The sequence below is a fragment of the Nicotiana attenuata genome, unplaced genomic scaffold (genome assembly GCF_001879085.1).
Source record: "Nicotiana attenuata strain UT unplaced genomic scaffold, NIATTr2, whole genome shotgun sequence".
NCBI classification, from domain to species: Eukaryota; Viridiplantae; Streptophyta; class Magnoliopsida; order Solanales; family Solanaceae; genus Nicotiana; species Nicotiana attenuata.
In genome coordinates, this window is record NW_017675143.1 from 36,679 (window position 1) to 55,399 (window position 18,721).

The 18,721-nt window shown below is 35.2% G+C and overlaps 2 protein-coding genes across 4 annotated transcripts in view; one reads left to right on the forward strand and one right to left on the reverse strand.

The window, feature by feature from the left end:
- LOC109219731 (pseudouridine-5'-phosphate glycosidase) overlaps nt 1-7,327 on the reverse strand; it is a 9,023-nt gene extending 1,696 nt beyond the window's left edge. For 2 of the 3 annotated variants that reach the window (XM_019384201.1, XM_019384202.1), the window contains exons 1-8: nt 7,141-7,327; nt 6,632-6,743; nt 5,383-5,493; nt 4,266-4,348; nt 2,811-2,870; nt 2,651-2,711; nt 1,349-1,455; nt 1,175-1,252 (exon numbers count right to left, since the gene is read on the reverse strand). In XM_019384201.1, the coding sequence (XP_019239746.1) occupies nt 1,175-1,252; nt 1,349-1,455; nt 2,651-2,711; nt 2,811-2,870; nt 4,266-4,348; nt 5,383-5,493; nt 6,632-6,743; nt 7,141-7,212 (684 nt within the window). In that variant the 5' untranslated portion in view covers nt 7,213-7,327. Of the gene's footprint in view, nt 1-1,174; nt 1,253-1,348; nt 1,456-2,650; nt 2,712-2,810; nt 2,871-4,265; nt 4,349-4,715; nt 4,831-5,382; nt 5,494-6,631; nt 6,744-7,140 lie in introns of those variants that run through there. The other variant, XM_019384203.1, reaches the window with a different exon arrangement.
- A 4,555-nt stretch (nt 7,328-11,882) lies between these two features.
- On the forward strand, nt 11,883-12,569 carry LOC109219729. The gene has a single exon (XM_019384199.1). It carries the CDS (start codon nt 11,883-11,885, stop codon nt 12,567-12,569), a length of 687 nt encoding a protein of 228 aa, XP_019239744.1.
- The last annotated feature ends 6,152 nt before the right edge of the window (nt 12,570-18,721 follow it).

Sequence of the window (18,721 nt, forward strand, 5' to 3'; positions counted from 1 at the left end):
AAAAAAAAAAAAGAGAAGAACCCACAATTTGACCATTTTAGTGTTTGGTGTTGACGGGCAGCACATTTCAGCATGTAACAATGTTTGATCCCTTTTTTCTATACTTCACTCTTCACAGTTCAGTATAACAATTTACTCCTTCCGTTTCATTTTATACGAAGGTGAACATTTTGTACGGAGGTGTTCACCAAGCATGGTGCTTAAGAAAGAAAAGAAGATTTTAGACACATAAACTGAATATATATATACCCTACCAAAGGTAGTCTTAGAACTTGTGTTCTTAAATATGTCATGACATTCCTATGGCTATAGTATGTCATTACTCATTAGGGGTAAAATGAAATGTTTAAAACTAAAGAGTTTCCAAAAATAGAAATGTATCATTATTTTTGGGACAGACCAAAAAGAAATGAGTGACATTTAAAATGAGAAGAGCGAATACTACACAAGAAACTATAAGTTAAGATTATTCCATTACAAGCATAATTTGGTCTACTTTTCATATATTGGGAGGGTTTCCGTGACTTTTAACAGTCCACTTTTTGTTTAATGAAATTTGTAAACCATGCTAATTTTATGATGATTCCCCTTTAAAGTGAGTATATAGAGATCTCCTTATCAAGAGCCTGACAGGCAACTCTTGAAACATTGAGAGATAAACCATACTCCAGAGACATTATAAACTATATGGCTCTCTCAGTTTACTTCTCTCTCCTCATTTATCCTTAGTCAAGTAGCAGACAGGACATAACATATTCTGGCATTTCCGTTCTTCGAAATGTTAGTTTCCAAAATCAAAGCCAGATATAGGCTTCAAGGTTTGAGAACGTGATGACATTTCGCAAAACATAGCTGTCTATGCTCCATTCTTTACACCTTATGTGAGTATAGGGAATTTGGTTTCAAGGCTTTAACCTGAAAAGGGGATTACTTAATACTAAAGAACTGATGCCAGAAGAGGGATGTAAACCTGCATTTTGCTCTAATAAGATAACTGGTTTCAACAGAGTATCATCAAACAATTTTTTTGAAGCTCCTCTCTTACAGTTGGATCTTAGTGCATCCATGTCCTCTTTTACATTATGTGGAGCAAATGCTGTACTAATGTAGAAAAAGTCTTTTCTAATCATCGAAACATAGGAGTTAATCATAGGGTTGATGACAAAATGTGAACCTTGCAGCCACTGGTTTGTGTGAAGAAAGCAGGGAACTCATCGGTTTGATAAGCTGCAACAGTAACTCTTTGAGTTTCCTGTAGGTCAAGATAGGAAAACAAAGGGTTGATTTTCCAAGTAATCTGTTATAATATGTAAGAGATCTGAAGTAAAATATGAATGTTGGTACAAACCAAATATTCAAGTGTTCGGGGAATATCTAGTATCGATTTTACACCAGCAGAGATCACAGCCACAGGAGTATTTCCAAGCTCGGTCAGATCAGACGAAATATCCAATGCTGTAAAAAATAAATGCATAAGAACTACTCAAACATAATAAATAAATAAATGCAAACAAGAGAAGAAAAGTTGAAAGCTAAGGAAGTTGCTTATTTCATTACAAAAAGGTTTGCTACCTTAAACCAAAAAGGCTTGAAGAGATGCTCTAAATGACAACTATGTAGAGAACGGGTTTATTAGAAGCAGCCTAATACACCTTGTTAAGAAAATGGACGTTAGGTCTAACTCAACCTCAAAAACTAACTCATGAGGTGAGGACTATCCCAGAGACCAAGACAATATAAGGAGACAACAGTCCAAAGTGAGACACTCTTAACTCTCTACACGCACAGATCTGGACATCTAGAGCGTCGATAGCATAATATCAGGGCCAATATTGGATAAACCAAGAATAGGGATGGGTTTATCTTTGATACCATGTGAGAAATAAAGCCACATGAGATATGAATAATATTAAGAAAATGGAATTTGGCTCTAACTCAACCACTTAAAAGCTAGCTTATGAGAATTGTCAAAACCATGTAAGGAGATAATAGCTCATTCCCTCAACCTATGTAAGAAACTCTTACACCCCTCCTCCGCAAGCCCAGGTCTAGACATTTGGAGCGCGGGAAACAAGTAAAGCAAGAATAGGGATGGCACTTACTCTGATATCATGTTAAGAAAATGGACGTTGACCTTAACTCAATCTCAAAAGTTAACTTATAAGGTAAGGATTGCCAGAGACCATTTAGGTAGCAAACAGTTCATAGTGATGGAGACATTCTAAGCACCTCATATTAACAAGGTCCATAGATCTAGATCCATTTACAAAAGTTGAAAATCATTATTGAGCCAAATTGGAACTAATCAGTAAGATAATCATCTGAAGAAGCTCTAATTGCTCCTGGTTACAGGTTGGAGTAGAAAACCCATGCTTAGTGCAATTCATGCTTTATTCATATTGTCATACTGATGATACTACTGATCACTTACCAGTCTATACACTAAAATGTCCTTGACATGCATCTTGTTCTCCATTCTTGATTATTATTTATCAAACAAATATTTGTTTGCCAACAACAAATGATCAACGTAATTTGCAAGCTACCATTCTAATTAAAAAATCAGATGCTACCAAAGCAAAATGCATAATTCTAGCATCACCACATAGACAAAGCACCAAAACCCATATATAAGCATTGATTTACTCACTGTTCTCTCCATGTCTATGAACTCCTCCAATACCACCAGTGACAAATATTGGAATACCAACCTACAAGATACGAAGAAACTTTTTACAAAAGATCCGGATGAATCAGGAAAAAAAAAAGAAGCAAAATACTAGAGAAATCCATATGAAGGCAATCATCACCACAGAAGCAAGATACATTGTTGCAGAGACAGTAGTTGCTCCATTCTCCCTGCCTGCCATCTAGAAAAAAATACAAGTAACTTAGAAAAACTTAATTTGACGGCTTTGTGGCGGCTTCCCAAGAATATTTGGTAGGATCCTGACAGATATCCAAACATATGCTTCGGACTTTTTGAAAGGGAACACTTAAAGATGATGCATATATCTAGCCTTCTATGGCTTAAACACATGGAAAACAGATGCCAGTCAGAGACGAAAGGTAGAACCAAATATAACAATGTCCAGAAGATTGCACACCTTTGAGTGCTTAATAATACACTTCAATAGTGCAACATCAAAAAGGCGTGTGGTATCATCATGTGTTCTTGGTTCTTTCCACCCTCCTTATTATAATTTTCAGCAACAGCACCCATCAAAATTCCGCTCCAATTAAAAGACCAAGAATATTATTCTTTCACTCTTTACACTGAAATAAGGATATTATAATCCCATCAAGGATGGAATTTATGAGATTCATTAAGGTGGTTTGTTCATATATGTGATGATAATCATGTCGACTGCTGTGATTAGCTACTGAAAAATTTCTTGTAGGCCTATATGACAAGAGAAGTAAGTCTTTAGTAGGGGGTTACGCAAAATTGTCATAGTGATATGAGTGGATTTATATTAAAAGGCTTATTGTTAGTTTGAGGAGGAAAAATTTATAAGTGTAATCTTGAAGAGAAGTACTTCACAGGAATTGAAGCAATCTTATCATAGGTGGAGGTTAGTGGTGCATGGTTGGGAGAGCATGTCTAATAAGCGAAAAAGATTCTAGTGAATCGCGAACAAAATCCAGGCTTCTGGAATTGATGCCTTCAGGAATAAAGCAAATAAGGGAATGATCAGTTCTCTTTCAATGTGAAGGCTGACAATACATGATTCGCACTACCTAACAAGTGAGACAGCTCAAGCTGTTTGTGCCAAGAGCTTTTTCGTCATCTTTTGGTATGGTTTCTGAAAAGAACAAAGAATAAGTAAACCTTCTTTTAATTTAAAAGTCACACTTCCCTCAAAATACTTAAAACTGTGGTAAAGGGAGGATTAAGCAAGAAATAAGCACTTTTTTTTATAATATAAAAACTGTCTTCCTAGAAATATTTGGAACTGTAACAAGGGAATGTAAAACAAATGAACACAAGATAGTGCAAGCTGTGATGAAGTACATTTGTATACTTATGCAGTCATCATAAGACACATAGTTCTGCCGCATACATTACAAAACAAGCTATCCGTGGCATGCTATTTTCTCTAGGTCCATGAAGCTTTTACATGTCACATCTCGACACACACAAACAAAAGCTAGTGAAAATTAAGTTTCAGCAGTCAAAACAAATATTTTACTGTAACAAAAATGATAAAGGCAAACAATATATAATTGCCCAGACTAAGTCACATAGTTTGGAATTGACTTACAACAACTGCAATGTCTCTACTAGCAGTTTTTCGAGCTTTGCTACCAAGACGTGCTAAAATCCCTAGTTCTTCTGTAGTCAAGCCTACCATAAAGAATATAATTCATGATTAAGACATTTTACATGCTACAATGAATTTCCCAGTTAAAAGAAAGTTAGCACAAGAGTAAGACAACTCAGAACGTAAGGTCATGCAAGTATTTCAAGTTTTTTCATTTCAGAAGTTCACAGAATTTGAGCCAAGAGTATCAGATTTAATTTGACAAGCAGATGATTACCTGTCCCAATGGCTATTAGTTAGTAATGATGTCGATATTGTGGAGATCTCGTGTTCTCATATTTCTCATTTCCTCAAAAAGTGCAAGTTTTACAAATAAGTTATGAAAGATTCAAAACTGCTGTAGAACATAAAGTTCTGGAATTAATTAAGTAAAAGATGGAAATGGTTTACTGCAGTGAAGAATAGACGCTCTCAGAAAGGTTACTTCTATGCCAAATTGTTCATCTTTCACATTCCATTCCAAAGTATTCCACTCCATTTCAAATTGCTAATCTTCAAATTGAACACTCACAGAAACCGTCCGAGTAAATTGGAATGGTCAAGACTTTCGGACAACTGTCAGATGCTCATGGAATATGCGTCAGCCATATGCTAGTGCTGGAATGATTGAGCATAGAAGTCAATGTACATTAATGTAGCAGAGTATATTTTCAAGAAACACTAGTCCCTTGTAAAAAATCAATTTCTTTCATAAGGAAAAAATGTTAGGTAAAGCATTCATCAATTTGATTGAGCTACCAAATATCAAAAGTTAGCATGAGTATGGAGTAAATAGATAAACAGATAAAGCATAGACAACTTGGTCTCTATTGATAGTTAAAATGCATATTAAGAAGCTAAGAACAAAGAGGTTGGTGTTTATTGCAATGACTATTCCTCGAGCACAAGCAGAGTGCCATGAGGTCTGTGGACACTTTAAGTTTAGGAGAAATGTGACGAACTTAAGAATCCTAGCAATCAACCCCAAATTCGTGCAAACGTACCTCCAACCAAGAAACGAAAAGAAGAAAGAATGATATAAAGAAAAAAAGAGAGAAAAAAAGCCTCAAGTGGACACCTATGCATGGTACACCATCCAGAATAGCGATAGTTGCAGGTACAGCTCCATTCTTCCTCACAATGACCTCCAACTCTTTAGCTGTCTCAAAATTCTGAGGATAAGGCATTCCTGGAAACAGCAACAAAATCCATAGTTGGAGCTACTATAAATAAAACATAAATGAGAAAGTAATACATGTAAGGTTAAGTAAGGCCAACTATTGAAATGCATTGTCGCACGGTCATAAGTCTTAATCTCAATCTATCAGTATGTTCGATGCGCAGTAAGGCCACAGGTGATGATGTAAGACATTGATCATTCAGGTAACACTTTGTTGTCAGTGACCCACTATATATATAAATTTAACATGGAACTCTCCATCTTTTATTTTTCTATTTTATTTGGGAGAGCAGGGTACAGGGAGGAAGAATCGATATCAGGGGCGGACCTAGTGCATAAACAGTGGATTCGCCTGAACTACAGCTTTTAGCTATGACGTTTTGTAATGTGTGTGTGTGAGAGTGTCCATTAAAGTTGGTATTTTAATAAAAGACTGCTTCAAGGGAGCAGGGGTGCAAAGACATTTTCTCCTCAAGCCAGTTAAAATTCCGAACCCACTGACTTTTCATCCTGCGTCCGCCCCTCATGGAGATCAAGTAAATTTTATTTGTAAACTTACTTTAACAACATTATTTCTCATCTATATTTCCATTACATTTTTTTTTCTACTCCCTAGAGAAGTACAATATTATATTCACTAACACAAGCTTTAGATTGTAATAATAACTAATACATAATTTTTTTCTTTTTTTAGAAGAGAGAAATTTCCGATGACCAGTGGCACACAGTTCGAAACTCGGTGGAAAATGGGTTTGCCCCTCTACTTATATACAAGGCTTTTGCCTGCGTCAGGGCTCGAACCCGTGACGTGCGCCTAACCCACACATCACAAGTTGTGCTCTCACCACTAGTATTAATTACTAGAAGTACATAATTTCCCTTCAGTTGTAATAATAACAGAAAACAGACAGTATACGCAAACGATAATAATTGAGCAAGAAGGTCAAAATCTTCTTCACTTAAATACAAGGTTTTTGCCTGCAGCAGGGTTCGAACTCGTGACGTGCCCCTAACCCACACATCACAAGCTGCACTCTCACCACTAGTACTAATTACTACATAATTCCCTTCAGTAGTACTACTAATAACATGTAGACAATATAAGCAGACGATTTAATTGAGCAATGAGGTCAAAATTTTCACGTACCATGAGATATTATGGTGGATTCAAGTGCAACAATTGGGCTGCCAGTTTTTAGTGCTTCTGATACCTCAGGTGATATCTTAATCCACTCCAAATTTTGACCATCAGAGCCAGCCTATAAAGCGTGAGAAAGAAATCATCATCAGGAAAAATTAGCATTTTTCCACTAACTAAAATTGAACAATAGAAATTAAACATTGGTAATCTGATTAGTATTTAACAACCTCGGAACCTGCTTTTGAATTGCAAAAAGAATAATTGTTCGTAAGAAAGAATGATTTTTGGAGCTACCTTAGAGGCAGAAACTTATGAAGTGTCCATTTTGATTAAGATATAACCATAAATTTAAGTTAATCGTTCGGAAAAATAGCTTTCCATAACTGAAACTGGAAAAAATTTCTCAGAAATTAAGGCATTTGCACTTTGATTACCATATCAAAATCACGACCCTGCTTTTGAATTGAAAAAAAAAACGGTAATCAGTAGTAAGAGAGTGTGATTTTTAGTGGTACCTTAGAGGCAAAAGCTGCTGAAGTTAAGTGTCGAGTGAGGATTTCGAGCCTAAAATTAGCGGAGGAAGCCATGAATCAGTTTTGATTTCAAAGTAACATTCACAGGTGTAAAGGGAAGGTAGTGTCGTTAGGTTTTTTTCTGCTTGTGAAGCCGGAGGGGCCGCTGATCGCATGTAAGAATGCGACTTGCAAATCGTATTTTAAGGATCCTACTTAAACGCGACTTATATATAGCAATTACTGAACCAAATAACTGTATTTTGTTGGGTAAAGTTCGGTAGAAAATGATAAATGATTCCTTAGCAGTTTTGTCCAATAATTTTGCCAAATGTGTGCTTTTTAATTTTCGTCTTATATTTAATAAATTTTAATTGTTAGTTTAAAAAACACAATATCAATATATCTTGAGGAAAAAATTATATATTAACAAAAGTGTTATGAAACAATAAAAGAAGAAAAGAGTATTACAGAGAAAAGTAGAGAGAGAATTCTTATTAATATTGGGATGAATTATAATGGAATAGAACCCTCTATTTATAGGGAGAGGGTGACTTAGCCACCAAGCAATGAACCCTAGAATCTCTCTAAATATAGACATTCACCATAAATACAATTCTATTTATAACACTCCCCCTTGAATGTCTATTCAACAGATAATGTGCCTCGTTAAAACCTTAACTAAAATAAAACCCAGTGGGAAAAAAATCTAGAGAAGGAAAAAGAGTACACATATCTAACAGTACGCCTTTTGGTTGCCTCTTTAAAAACCTTGCAAGGAAAACCCAGTGGGACAAAACCTTGTAAAGGAAAAAGAGTACAACGCGTATTAACTCCCCCTCATGAGAGCATCACTTCACATCCTTAAGCATTTGCATTCCAATCTTGTGCACCATCTTCAAAAGATCGTTGGTAGATATTTGATAAACAATATCAGCCATATTAACTTCAACGAATTTGTTTCACCTTGAGATCATCATCCCTGATAGATGTATTGTCTTCATATGATCTTGTTGGAATCATCATTTCAATATCTTCACGTAGGGGTGAAAACTCTTGCTATCATATTATCATGCTTATAGGTATAGCAAGATACATATGTGCACAAATTGCATTTAGGATATAGTACTTCATGACCATGAATTCTATATGCTTTAAGCAATTTAAATCCTTCAAGGATTTTTAAGTCATATAAGCTATATAATAGACTTTAGATGCATATCAAGTTTTCATGCCATGCTAGACATATAAGATATCGAAAACTGATTGCACATACCATTGACTTTATACTTTCAAGTATTTGAACTACATGTTCAAAACTACATGTCTTTCGTATGAAACCAATTCTACTTGAATTATTTCTCTAGACTTAAGATCCTCGTATATATTTATTTAGCGCTATCATAGATGTCGTCGATAAATATTTTATATCGGTTTCAATATTTTTTCATAAAGATATAACATAGAGATCTCTTCATTCATATTTTCAGGTACCTGAATCTCTGTTGAGATTTTATGAAGTGTTATGTCATGTGATCTTCTAGATCACTTGCCTCCTTTATTATGATCATTTTGATCATTTGCTCATCTTCTTTATCAAGAAGTTTATTTGAAACCGATTTGTCTATATGCTTTAAGCGTAGTATAGACTTTGTCCTTTTAGGACTTAATAGAAGCATTTGCAATAAGAATATAGTTACTTTCTTTTGGCCAGCAAATGTGTCTGGCATGCTTTGCAAAAAATTGCACATAAATTATCCTTTTATGAACTTCAAGTTCATCTTATTTTTTCGAGGATCTAGATGCACAAATGATAATTCATTCCACGTAACTATTTCTCCACTGTTTATCATGTCTCCCCCTCATGTTAGAAAAACTAACTTGTTACCTCAACTTTGTGAACCCATCTTTGTGCATTATGGTGTTAATCAAAATATACACCGCACATCAATAATAATAAGATGGAATTGGTTCCTAACCCTGAACCACTTGTGAGGGGAGAATGCAATATACTTTCCTATATAACATATATCAAACTGATATAGATAACTTTGTTCTCATAAGCAATAGTTTAGCTATTAAGTGGAGGCACTCAATAAATTATTTTGCTAAACCAACTGTGATGTAAACCAACTTATCAAGATGAACTATCTTGAGTTAAAATTCTGGAAATTATGCTCTAAATTAAATTATTGAGCAACTTACCTCGCAAACACCATGTTGCAGATTAATAATAATCGCACATGTAACTATCTCATAGATGCATCTTATGTGGTATACATGGCAAGTGAATGGGCCCATATTCACATTTGATATTTCCATCATTCATGGGATTCAATCCCAATTTTAATTGGTATATTAATTAATGAGAATAGGCAACATAATAGAATTCGTAAAGAACTTTCTAGTTCTTTAATATTTACCCATGTGAATTCTCTTTTATTTTTGCACATCATACTTAAATTGATATGGCTAAACCAATTATGCCAACTGAATAAATTATCAATATTGATAAACTTCAGATTTACACCATAACGTGTGCAATTATCAATAAACTCCAAATTTATTATTATGGGTTTTTATATCAATAAACTTCTCTTTATTGTGGCATTCTTTTGTTTGTGTAGTACAAACTGGAGATTAAAGCGGGTAGCTTTTCACATACATATTATCCCGCTATAAGTTGTAGTGATAGAAGATATTAAATCTTTCCTTTATTTATAGTCTCAATATAATCAACCGCTTTTGCGTATACTTTGGAAACTGAATAAGTTTCTTTGAGACTTACTACAACACAATACCTTATTGGTAATCAATTGTGTTTCTCCAAAATAGTGTAATTGGCTCTTGCAGAGTTCAAAATTAATTTTGTAGTACCACATATTCATCAACATCCATATGGTGAATATCTCTTTTAAAGAGAAAGTTATACCATTATGGTTATGGTCAAAATTATGTGCAAGATATGTTTCTTGCATTACCATTGTCTTTTAATAATCACAATGCCAAAATATTTTGGCGTACAATAAGTACGTGACCAATGACCATTTATGCCATAATAATGACATTATTTTCTTATTTCCTCTCAAACCTCCTTCTAGAGGTGAGCGTGGTATATTCACTACCACTAGCACGTTCATATTCCTCCAAGAACGAATATGTATTCATAAATCAGATGTTCTCACATTCACATCATGAATGGACCATAATCTTCTATATGTGCTTTATAAAATCTCATGTCAAATCGATGACAAATATTACTTTCAGAGAGTGAAGGATTATTTTGAGAATCCTTATTATTCTCATTATCACAATGATGACGATTATAATTTCGTCTAATACCACGTCTACATCCATTGATACCTTCACGGTAATAATTTTATCTTCTTTCAGACATATCACATACTGCTATCACATTCTCTTAAGGGAATGAGAATGAAGCAAATTTAATGGGACGGGTATGCACTTCTTGTGCCCATAATCATACATAAATTTGATTATGGCAAGACATAGAAATTTTATCACTTCGAGTGGTTATAATTTCTTACTAACTCCATTAGAGTTATAATCAAAATTTATTGTCTTTGCTTGTATTTAAAATTAAATTATAGAACGTCAAGAATTTAAACGAGAAAAATAAAGTAAAATACTTACCTTAAATCCAAAATTTAATCATGAAGGAAGTTCATGGAACAATTGACAACCATTATGCTCCATCCCAAAACTTCTACTCAATTGGTTAGAGTCTCGTGCTGATAACGTGTTATGAAACAATAAAAGAAGAAAAGAGTATTACAGAGAAAAGTAGAGAGAGAATTCTTATTGATATTGGGATGAATTACAATGGAATAGAACCCTCTATTTATAGGGAGAGGGTGACTTAGCCACCAAGCAATGAACCCTAGAATCTCTTTAAATATAGACATTCACCATAAATACAATTCTATTTATAACAAAAAGAGAATAAACAAGTCAAATCAGTATCTTTAAACTACTCACCGTTTCATATGCTTATATTTTATAGGTCCACAATTGTCATATAATACCTCAGTCCTTGATCGACAATAGCGTTTGGACATGAATTAGTTAATATTTAGGAAAAACTAATATTTAAAATTAAGTTGAATTTGAAAGTATTTAAATATGAAAACACATCTGAAATTTTCTGACTAAAAAACTTTAAAAAACTTCTAAAATCTATTTTTTAAAGTTCAGATTAGGTGAACTTTATATATAAATAAAACAAATAGTTTACATTCTCTCTCTATAACCGTTTCTCTCGGCGCTCGATTAGGTGAACTTACTAACGTACGCTAATCACCAAAATGGGAGGGCGACGAAGACCACGGAAGCGGGTGAATAAGGTACTAATTACGGATTTCAAGTTGCTTGAGGAACTGAAGGTAGGATCTGGAAATGGAAAATCACCAATTGGAGGAAATCTCCATAGATCTGCTACAAAGCAAACAACGACGGATAAAGATAATCAACTGGACAAAAAGGAATCGGAGAGCACGCCTATTACTGGGAAGGGGAAATCAGTTGCTGGTATGGAAGAATCAAGCACATGCAGGAAGGTTGACAATGATGAAGGTACCAACTGTCATTCAGGGGATACATCTAGGGCTAAGGCTGTACAGATTCAGGGTAGCATTTCTGGCACTAAGTGATCTAACAACAACAAGGAGAATGAAGGCGCTCAAAAGGTAATAAGGAATGGAAATTTACCTAAGGAGACTGGAAATATGCAGACCTGGGCAAGTGTAGTTACAGGAAGTAAGCTGGCATCAAAAGGCATGAATCTGAGATACATTCCACCTAGCATCCAGGAAGGGAAGACAATTGTAAAGTTGGAGCAGGAGGATATAGAAGAGGAGAGTGCAAAATGGAGAATGGCTATAATTCTGTATGTTATCGGAGATTCACCATCGATAGGAGCAGTGGAGAGATTTCTCATAACACAGTGGAAGTTTGGAGAGAAGCCCCAAGTATACTACCACAATGATGATTACTTTGTCATTCGATTCAAAAGCATAGAAGACAGAGGTGAGGTGTTGTTCTCAGGCCCAAACACAATTAATAATAGGCATGTGATAATGAAGGAATGGTCGATAGACTTTAATTTTCAAAATGAAGTGCTTAAAACTATTCCACTATGGGTGAAGTTTCCAAAACTTCCTCTAAGTTGCTGGGGAGGGAAGTCACTATGTAAAATCAGTAGTGGTTTAGGTACTCCTGTATACGCTGATGAGTGCACCACCAAGATTGCACGCATATCATATGCAAGGGTCCTTATTGAAATGGATATTACTAGACCACTTCCTACGAGCATTGCTGTCCAGGACCCTAAGGGAGGGGTGTTTGAACAGGAAGTGCAATATAATTGGGAGCCTGAGTATTGTGCATCGTGTTTGAAAATAGGTCACAATTGAAAGAATACAAATATGCAGAAGCAACCAGTACAAGGCCAAAGAGAAAAACAGCCAAAGCCTATGCAAATTTGGAGGAGAAGTCATCAAGTGAAGATAAGTGAAAAACAGAATGAGCAAATACGGAATACAAAAGGGCAAACAATTGGTGGAAAGGATGCTGATAACAAAGGGTAGGTTACTGCAACAGAAGCACAAACAGAAAGATGGACAATGGTGAGAACAAAATCAGCCACTAAAATGGCCAAGAGTGGGGGTAACAAAGAAAGAGAGGTAGATACAAATAATGGATTTAGCTCATTAGCAGGATGGGCAAATGATCCACCAGGCCAAGTCATGGTAATGCAGCAAGATAAGCAATATGATACTTTCCAAATCTTGGAGTGACTACAAACAATAATTGAAATACAAACACAAGCAATTGTCGCTGAAGGACTTGGTCAAGCATATTATAATTGAAAATACCAATCGCAAGCAAGCTGTTGCTGACAAGGAGATTGCTACAAGAGCCAACTTTGTGGAGGACAATAAGCGGCAGAACAAATCAAATAACGGGTATGATAAAAGAAATGGTTATAAGCCCAAAACCAACAATCAAACCTTTAAGAGTAGCCAAGGGGGTGCAGATAATCAAGACCATTTCCCTCCATTACTAAGATGAAAGTTATTACTTGAAATGTGAGGGGAATGAATAAGTTGTATAAGCAAAAGGAGCTAAGGGAGTTTATTAAGGAGAATAAAGTTAATATTATAGCCATCATAGAACATAGAGTAAGGAATGTAAAAAGGGGCATGTGATAAACAAAATAGTACCTACATGGGAATGGATCTCAAACACTTCCTTGAATAATAGAGGGAGGATATGGCTGTTATGGGACCAAAATTTGCTGTGGTTAAGAAAATCAGTGTGCATAATCAATACATACAAGCTGAAATCAATTGTGCTGCCAATGCAATAAAATTTCATTTTACATCTGTTTAAGGCCTTCATACAGTGCAGGATAGGAAGGAGTTATGGAGAAAGCTAAGGGAAATAGAAAGCAGGCAACAAGAACCATGGCTTGTAATGGGAGACTTCAATGCCATACTTGAGTTAGAGGACAGAATGCATGGCAATGTGGTACAAGATCATGAGACAAGAGACTTTAGAGAGTTTGTAGAAGATGCTGGTATGACTGAGCTACAGGCAATAGGAAGACCATTCACGTGGACTAATAGCCATGTTTTTAGCAAAATTGACAGGGCATTAGTAAATGTGAAATGGATGAACAATATGCCTCCTATTCAAGTTCATGTTCTAGAATCATATTTTTCTGATCATTCACCTCTAAGTGTTGAATTGGGAAGACAACAGAAGACAACAACTAGGTCATTCAGATTTATGAATTGTCTGGCTGATGATCCTAACTTTGGGAAGATAGTAGCAGATAACTGGCAGATAAGTACAAATGCAGTATACATGAAAAAAGTATGGCTCAAGCTGAAGCACATGAAACAAGCAATGGAAGGCCTGAATGCAAAGGAGTTTCCTGGGATTGCTGACAAAATTAAAGGCATCAGGAATGATCTTCAATTGTTACAACAACAGATGAGAACTTATAATCAGGATTCTCATAATTTTGAAGTGGAAAAAGAGTTAAGATTACAGCTGGAGAAATGGGATTTAATAGAGGAGAGCATCTATAAACAGAAGTTTAGAGTCCAATGGCTTAAACTAGGAGACTCTAACTCAGCTTATTTTTTTGCCAGCATCAAGAATATGAGAGCCCAGAATCAGATCAAAGCACTTAGGGGATATTGTCCAAACAGAAAAGGGGATAGAAGAGTAGATACTAAACTTTTATCAGGGCTTACTTGGGGGTGTAAGTCCTACACTGCCTGCTGTAAATTTAGATGATATGAGGAGGGGACCTATGCTGTCAAGAGGGCAACAAATGCAGCTCATCCGACCATTTAATAGAGAAGAAGTTTGACAAGCACTTCAGGGGATAGATGACAACAAAGCCCTGGGGATAGATGGTTTCAATTCACTGTTTTTTAAGAAAACATGGGCCATGATTGGAGATGAGGTAACTGAAGCTGTTTTGAATTATTTTTTTTTATACTAAGAAGCTCTATCAATCGATAAATTGCACATCTTCCCCGAGGTAACAGAACTACCACTATAATTCCGAGTCACCTATCCAGTTTGTGAGTGAGCCCGCCCTACGGATCCCCTCTGTTCAATGGAGGAGGGGTCATACCTTCCCCGCCCGCTTAGTTTCACATTTCTCTATAACCTTGGTGCCTAAGGTTAAGAACCCCACATCAGTGAAGCAATATAGACCTATATCTTGTTACTCCACACTATATAAGATCATCTCCAAAATGCTTACTAGTAGACTACAAGGAGTCATGGATAGCATCATTGATAAGAGTCAAGCTGCATTTGTACCTGGCAGACTTATCACATATAATTTTATCCTTAGTCATGAACTAGTAAAAGGATATGGGAGAAAAGGGGTGTCGCCAAGATGCATATCAAAATTGACATGCAAAAAGCCTATGACTCTATTGAATGGGTGTTCCTAGAACAAGTTCTAAATGCACTTAATTTCCCAGAACCATTTGTGAGATGGATCATGGTGTGTGTCTCAACAGTCTCATATTCTGTAGTCATAAATGGTAAACCAAGTGTTCCCTTTACTGCTAAGAGAGGAGTAAGGCAGGGTGATCCTTTGTCACCATTCCTGTTTGTGATTGCCATGGAATATCTTAGCAGATCATTGAGAACACTGACAGAAAATCCAGACTTTAACTACCATCCTCAATGTGATAAATTGAACATAATAAAAATGGGGTTTGCAAATGATTTGTTGATGTTCTGTAGAGGGGATGTGGTATCTACTCAGGTTTTATACAAACAATTCCAGCAATTCTCTATGGCTTCTGGGCTAATTGCAAATCAAGGGAATAGTGCTGTGTATTTTGGAGGGGTACCAGAACAGATTCAACAACAAATTATAAAGGAGTTACGCTTCTCTGTAGGAACTCTACCCTTCAGATACTTGGGAGTTCCATTGAGTTCAAAAAGACTAACTATTGGACAATGCCGGCCATTACTGAAAAGGATGGTGGGGAGAACAACCTCATGGACATCAAAGATGTTGTCTTATGCAGGGAGATTGCAGCTGATTAGAATTGTGCTTATAGCTATCCAACAATTCTGTTCTCAAATTTTCATACTGCCAAAGAAGGTGATTCAGAGGATTGAACAAATATGCAGAAGGTTTTTGTAGAATGGGAATAATGAATGCTCAAAGAAAGCTCTAATTGCATGAGATAAAATCTATGTGCCAAAATCAACAGGTGGCCTCAACATAGTAGATATACACACATGGAATAAAGCTGTCATTCTCAAGCATTATTGGAATTTATGCAAGAAGAAAGATAGGTTGTGGATTCAATGGGTGCATATCTACTATATAAAGGGTAATCAAGTGTGGGAAAGCAATGCTCCGCAAGCATCTTGGCTGATTCAAAAAATCCTAAAGACTACGCAGTACTTGGAGGAAGTAGGGGTATCTATAGAGGAATTCCTAAAAGGTGATACATATGCTATCAAGATAATGTATAACAAGCTGAGAGGCAAATATTCTAAAGTGCAATAGAGGAAATTGATCTGTAATAACCAGGGTAGCCCTAAATGGTATTCGTATTATGCCTTGCAATACAAGACAGACTTTACACAAAGATGAGATTGAAAAAGTGGGATATGGGGTATGACACAACATGTGCACTATGTGATAATGAGGAAGAAGACATTCAACACTTGCTTTTTAAATGTCCGATCACATCTCAGATATGGCAACAAATACTCAATTGGCAGGGAATCTAGCATCAAGCTATGGGGTGGAAGGAAGAAATTGAATGGGCTCAAAAATATGCTTCTGGCAATAGTGCCAGAGTAGAAATATTATCTCATGGCTCTAGTAGGAAGTGTGTACTATACTTGGTTGGACAGGAACAACAAAATCTTTCAACAAAAAACAAGACCAGCAGCAGCTATAGTGAGGCAGGTCATTCAAGATATACACTGCAAAGGGAGAATGAGGAAGAAATTGGCACCATTATTGAAACAGCTTGATTACTATCCTAGTTAGATTGTTTAGTAGATAAAGCATAGTTTATAGTTTTCTATTTGTATGCATGGAAGAAGATGAAGTATACTAAAGTTGGGGCTGATGTCCAACTTTAGAGGTTTCGGAACACTATGGAAATATTTTCCTGGTAATAAGAATTCAGAATTACCAAAAAAAAAGTTCAGATATTATATTTCACGCTTGAAGTTGAAGTACCAGGCCAGCTTGATAAACAAACATAAATACATGTTTGGGTGTAAAATACTATTTTATTATTTGTAAGTACTGAATTTTAGTATTTACAAATACTTATTTTTGTTCATAAATATTTTTAATTATAAAAGGGAAAAGATCACTTTTAGCCGGCTGTCAAAACTATTTTTAAATTTGGTAACTGCAAAAGTGTATAAAATATGTATATTACACGCACAAAGGCTGTTATTTTGAAAGCGGCTATACAACGTCATTTTTTCATTATAAAACATCAACATTGGTATTTCAAACAGAATAATATTAGTTTGAATGATTATTCTATGTGAAAAGAACTTTCACTTATATATCTTCAATTTTCACAAACTAGTTTTTCAATAAGAAATTCATGTTGAAGCACAATTTTTTTTTTTTAAATTGAACTACTTTTAAAAAACCAATTCAAATTAAACGATTCAATTATGGATCTAAAAAGACTAATACAAGTGTTCTCCAAATACATTTCCCTAAACGTAGTGTAATATGACCATTTTACTTAATTTTTGAAAATACATAATCTCCCAAAAATCTTATCATGGTCAAACGACTGAAAATCTTCAAATATTCGAGCTGACTTGACCTAAGGAGTATTAAAAAAATAATATTTTTAATATATCAAAAAGAAATATTCAAATTAATGTCTATGTTCATTCCTTGATATAATATTAATTGCTCTTTATTATACAAATTACTCTTATTGTTTGTAACAGATTTTACAATACAATTTTGAAATAATAAAACTGATTTTGAATATATATATATATATATATATATATATGAGATTCGAAGACATTTTGTAGCCTTAAATGGTTTTACGTTTTGTTCATTAAAGCCTTAATGGCTTTTCATTTTGGACGCTACTTAGTCAAAAGCAAACTGACCAAACATCTTAATTGTATTGATGTTTCAAAACGTTTTAATTTTCTAAATGAGAACGTTTGTTTGTAACAATCATTCCATTTTGAAAAAGCAATTATGGCTTGGACGTTATCTGAAAGATAGTTCCTTTGTTTTGGACTATATATAAATATATTTCAGTGTTCATCTTCTAAGTAGAGTGAATAAAGTTAAAACTTTTCTTCCCTTTTCCTTTGTGCTGGGTTTTTTTCTCGTAAGTCTTTGTTGTTTCTGCTCCTAGTTATACTAGAAGAGCTTGTTGAATTCTAGGGGATACGCCTAATAATATTCATGGTGTGAGCGAAATATCCTTAAGGACAGTGTCCTTGACACGCCTCAAGCTAAACTTTTTATTCTTCAATATCATCCAATTTTCCAACAATCTTAAGGATATTTACACGTAGTTATTATGGAGAACAACACTGCTAATGTTGTTGTTGATGCTACTACACCTGCTGCACCAACTGTTTCTGTTGTTGTTCCATCACCAATTACCTATGCCAAACCTTTTCCTGATGTTTCAAAAATTGAGGTTTTTGGTGGAGATAATTTTAAGCGTTGGCATGAACGGGTGCATTCTATTCTGGATATGCATGGAGTTGCTTTTGCACTAACTGATCCTAAGCCAACTGATGCAACATCCATTCAGATGGATCAATGGGTTCATGCTACAAATAAGGTATGTAGACATACTATAATTTCTACTCTTTCTAACGAATTGTTCGATGTCTACGTTTCCTAAAAGGAGGTAAAAGAAATCTGGAAGTCAATGATAACAAAGTACACTGCTGAAGATGCTACTAAACAAAAGTTTGTAATTGAAAACTATTACAAGTGGGAGATGCCGGAGGACAGGGACATAACTGCAAAAATCAACGAATATCACAA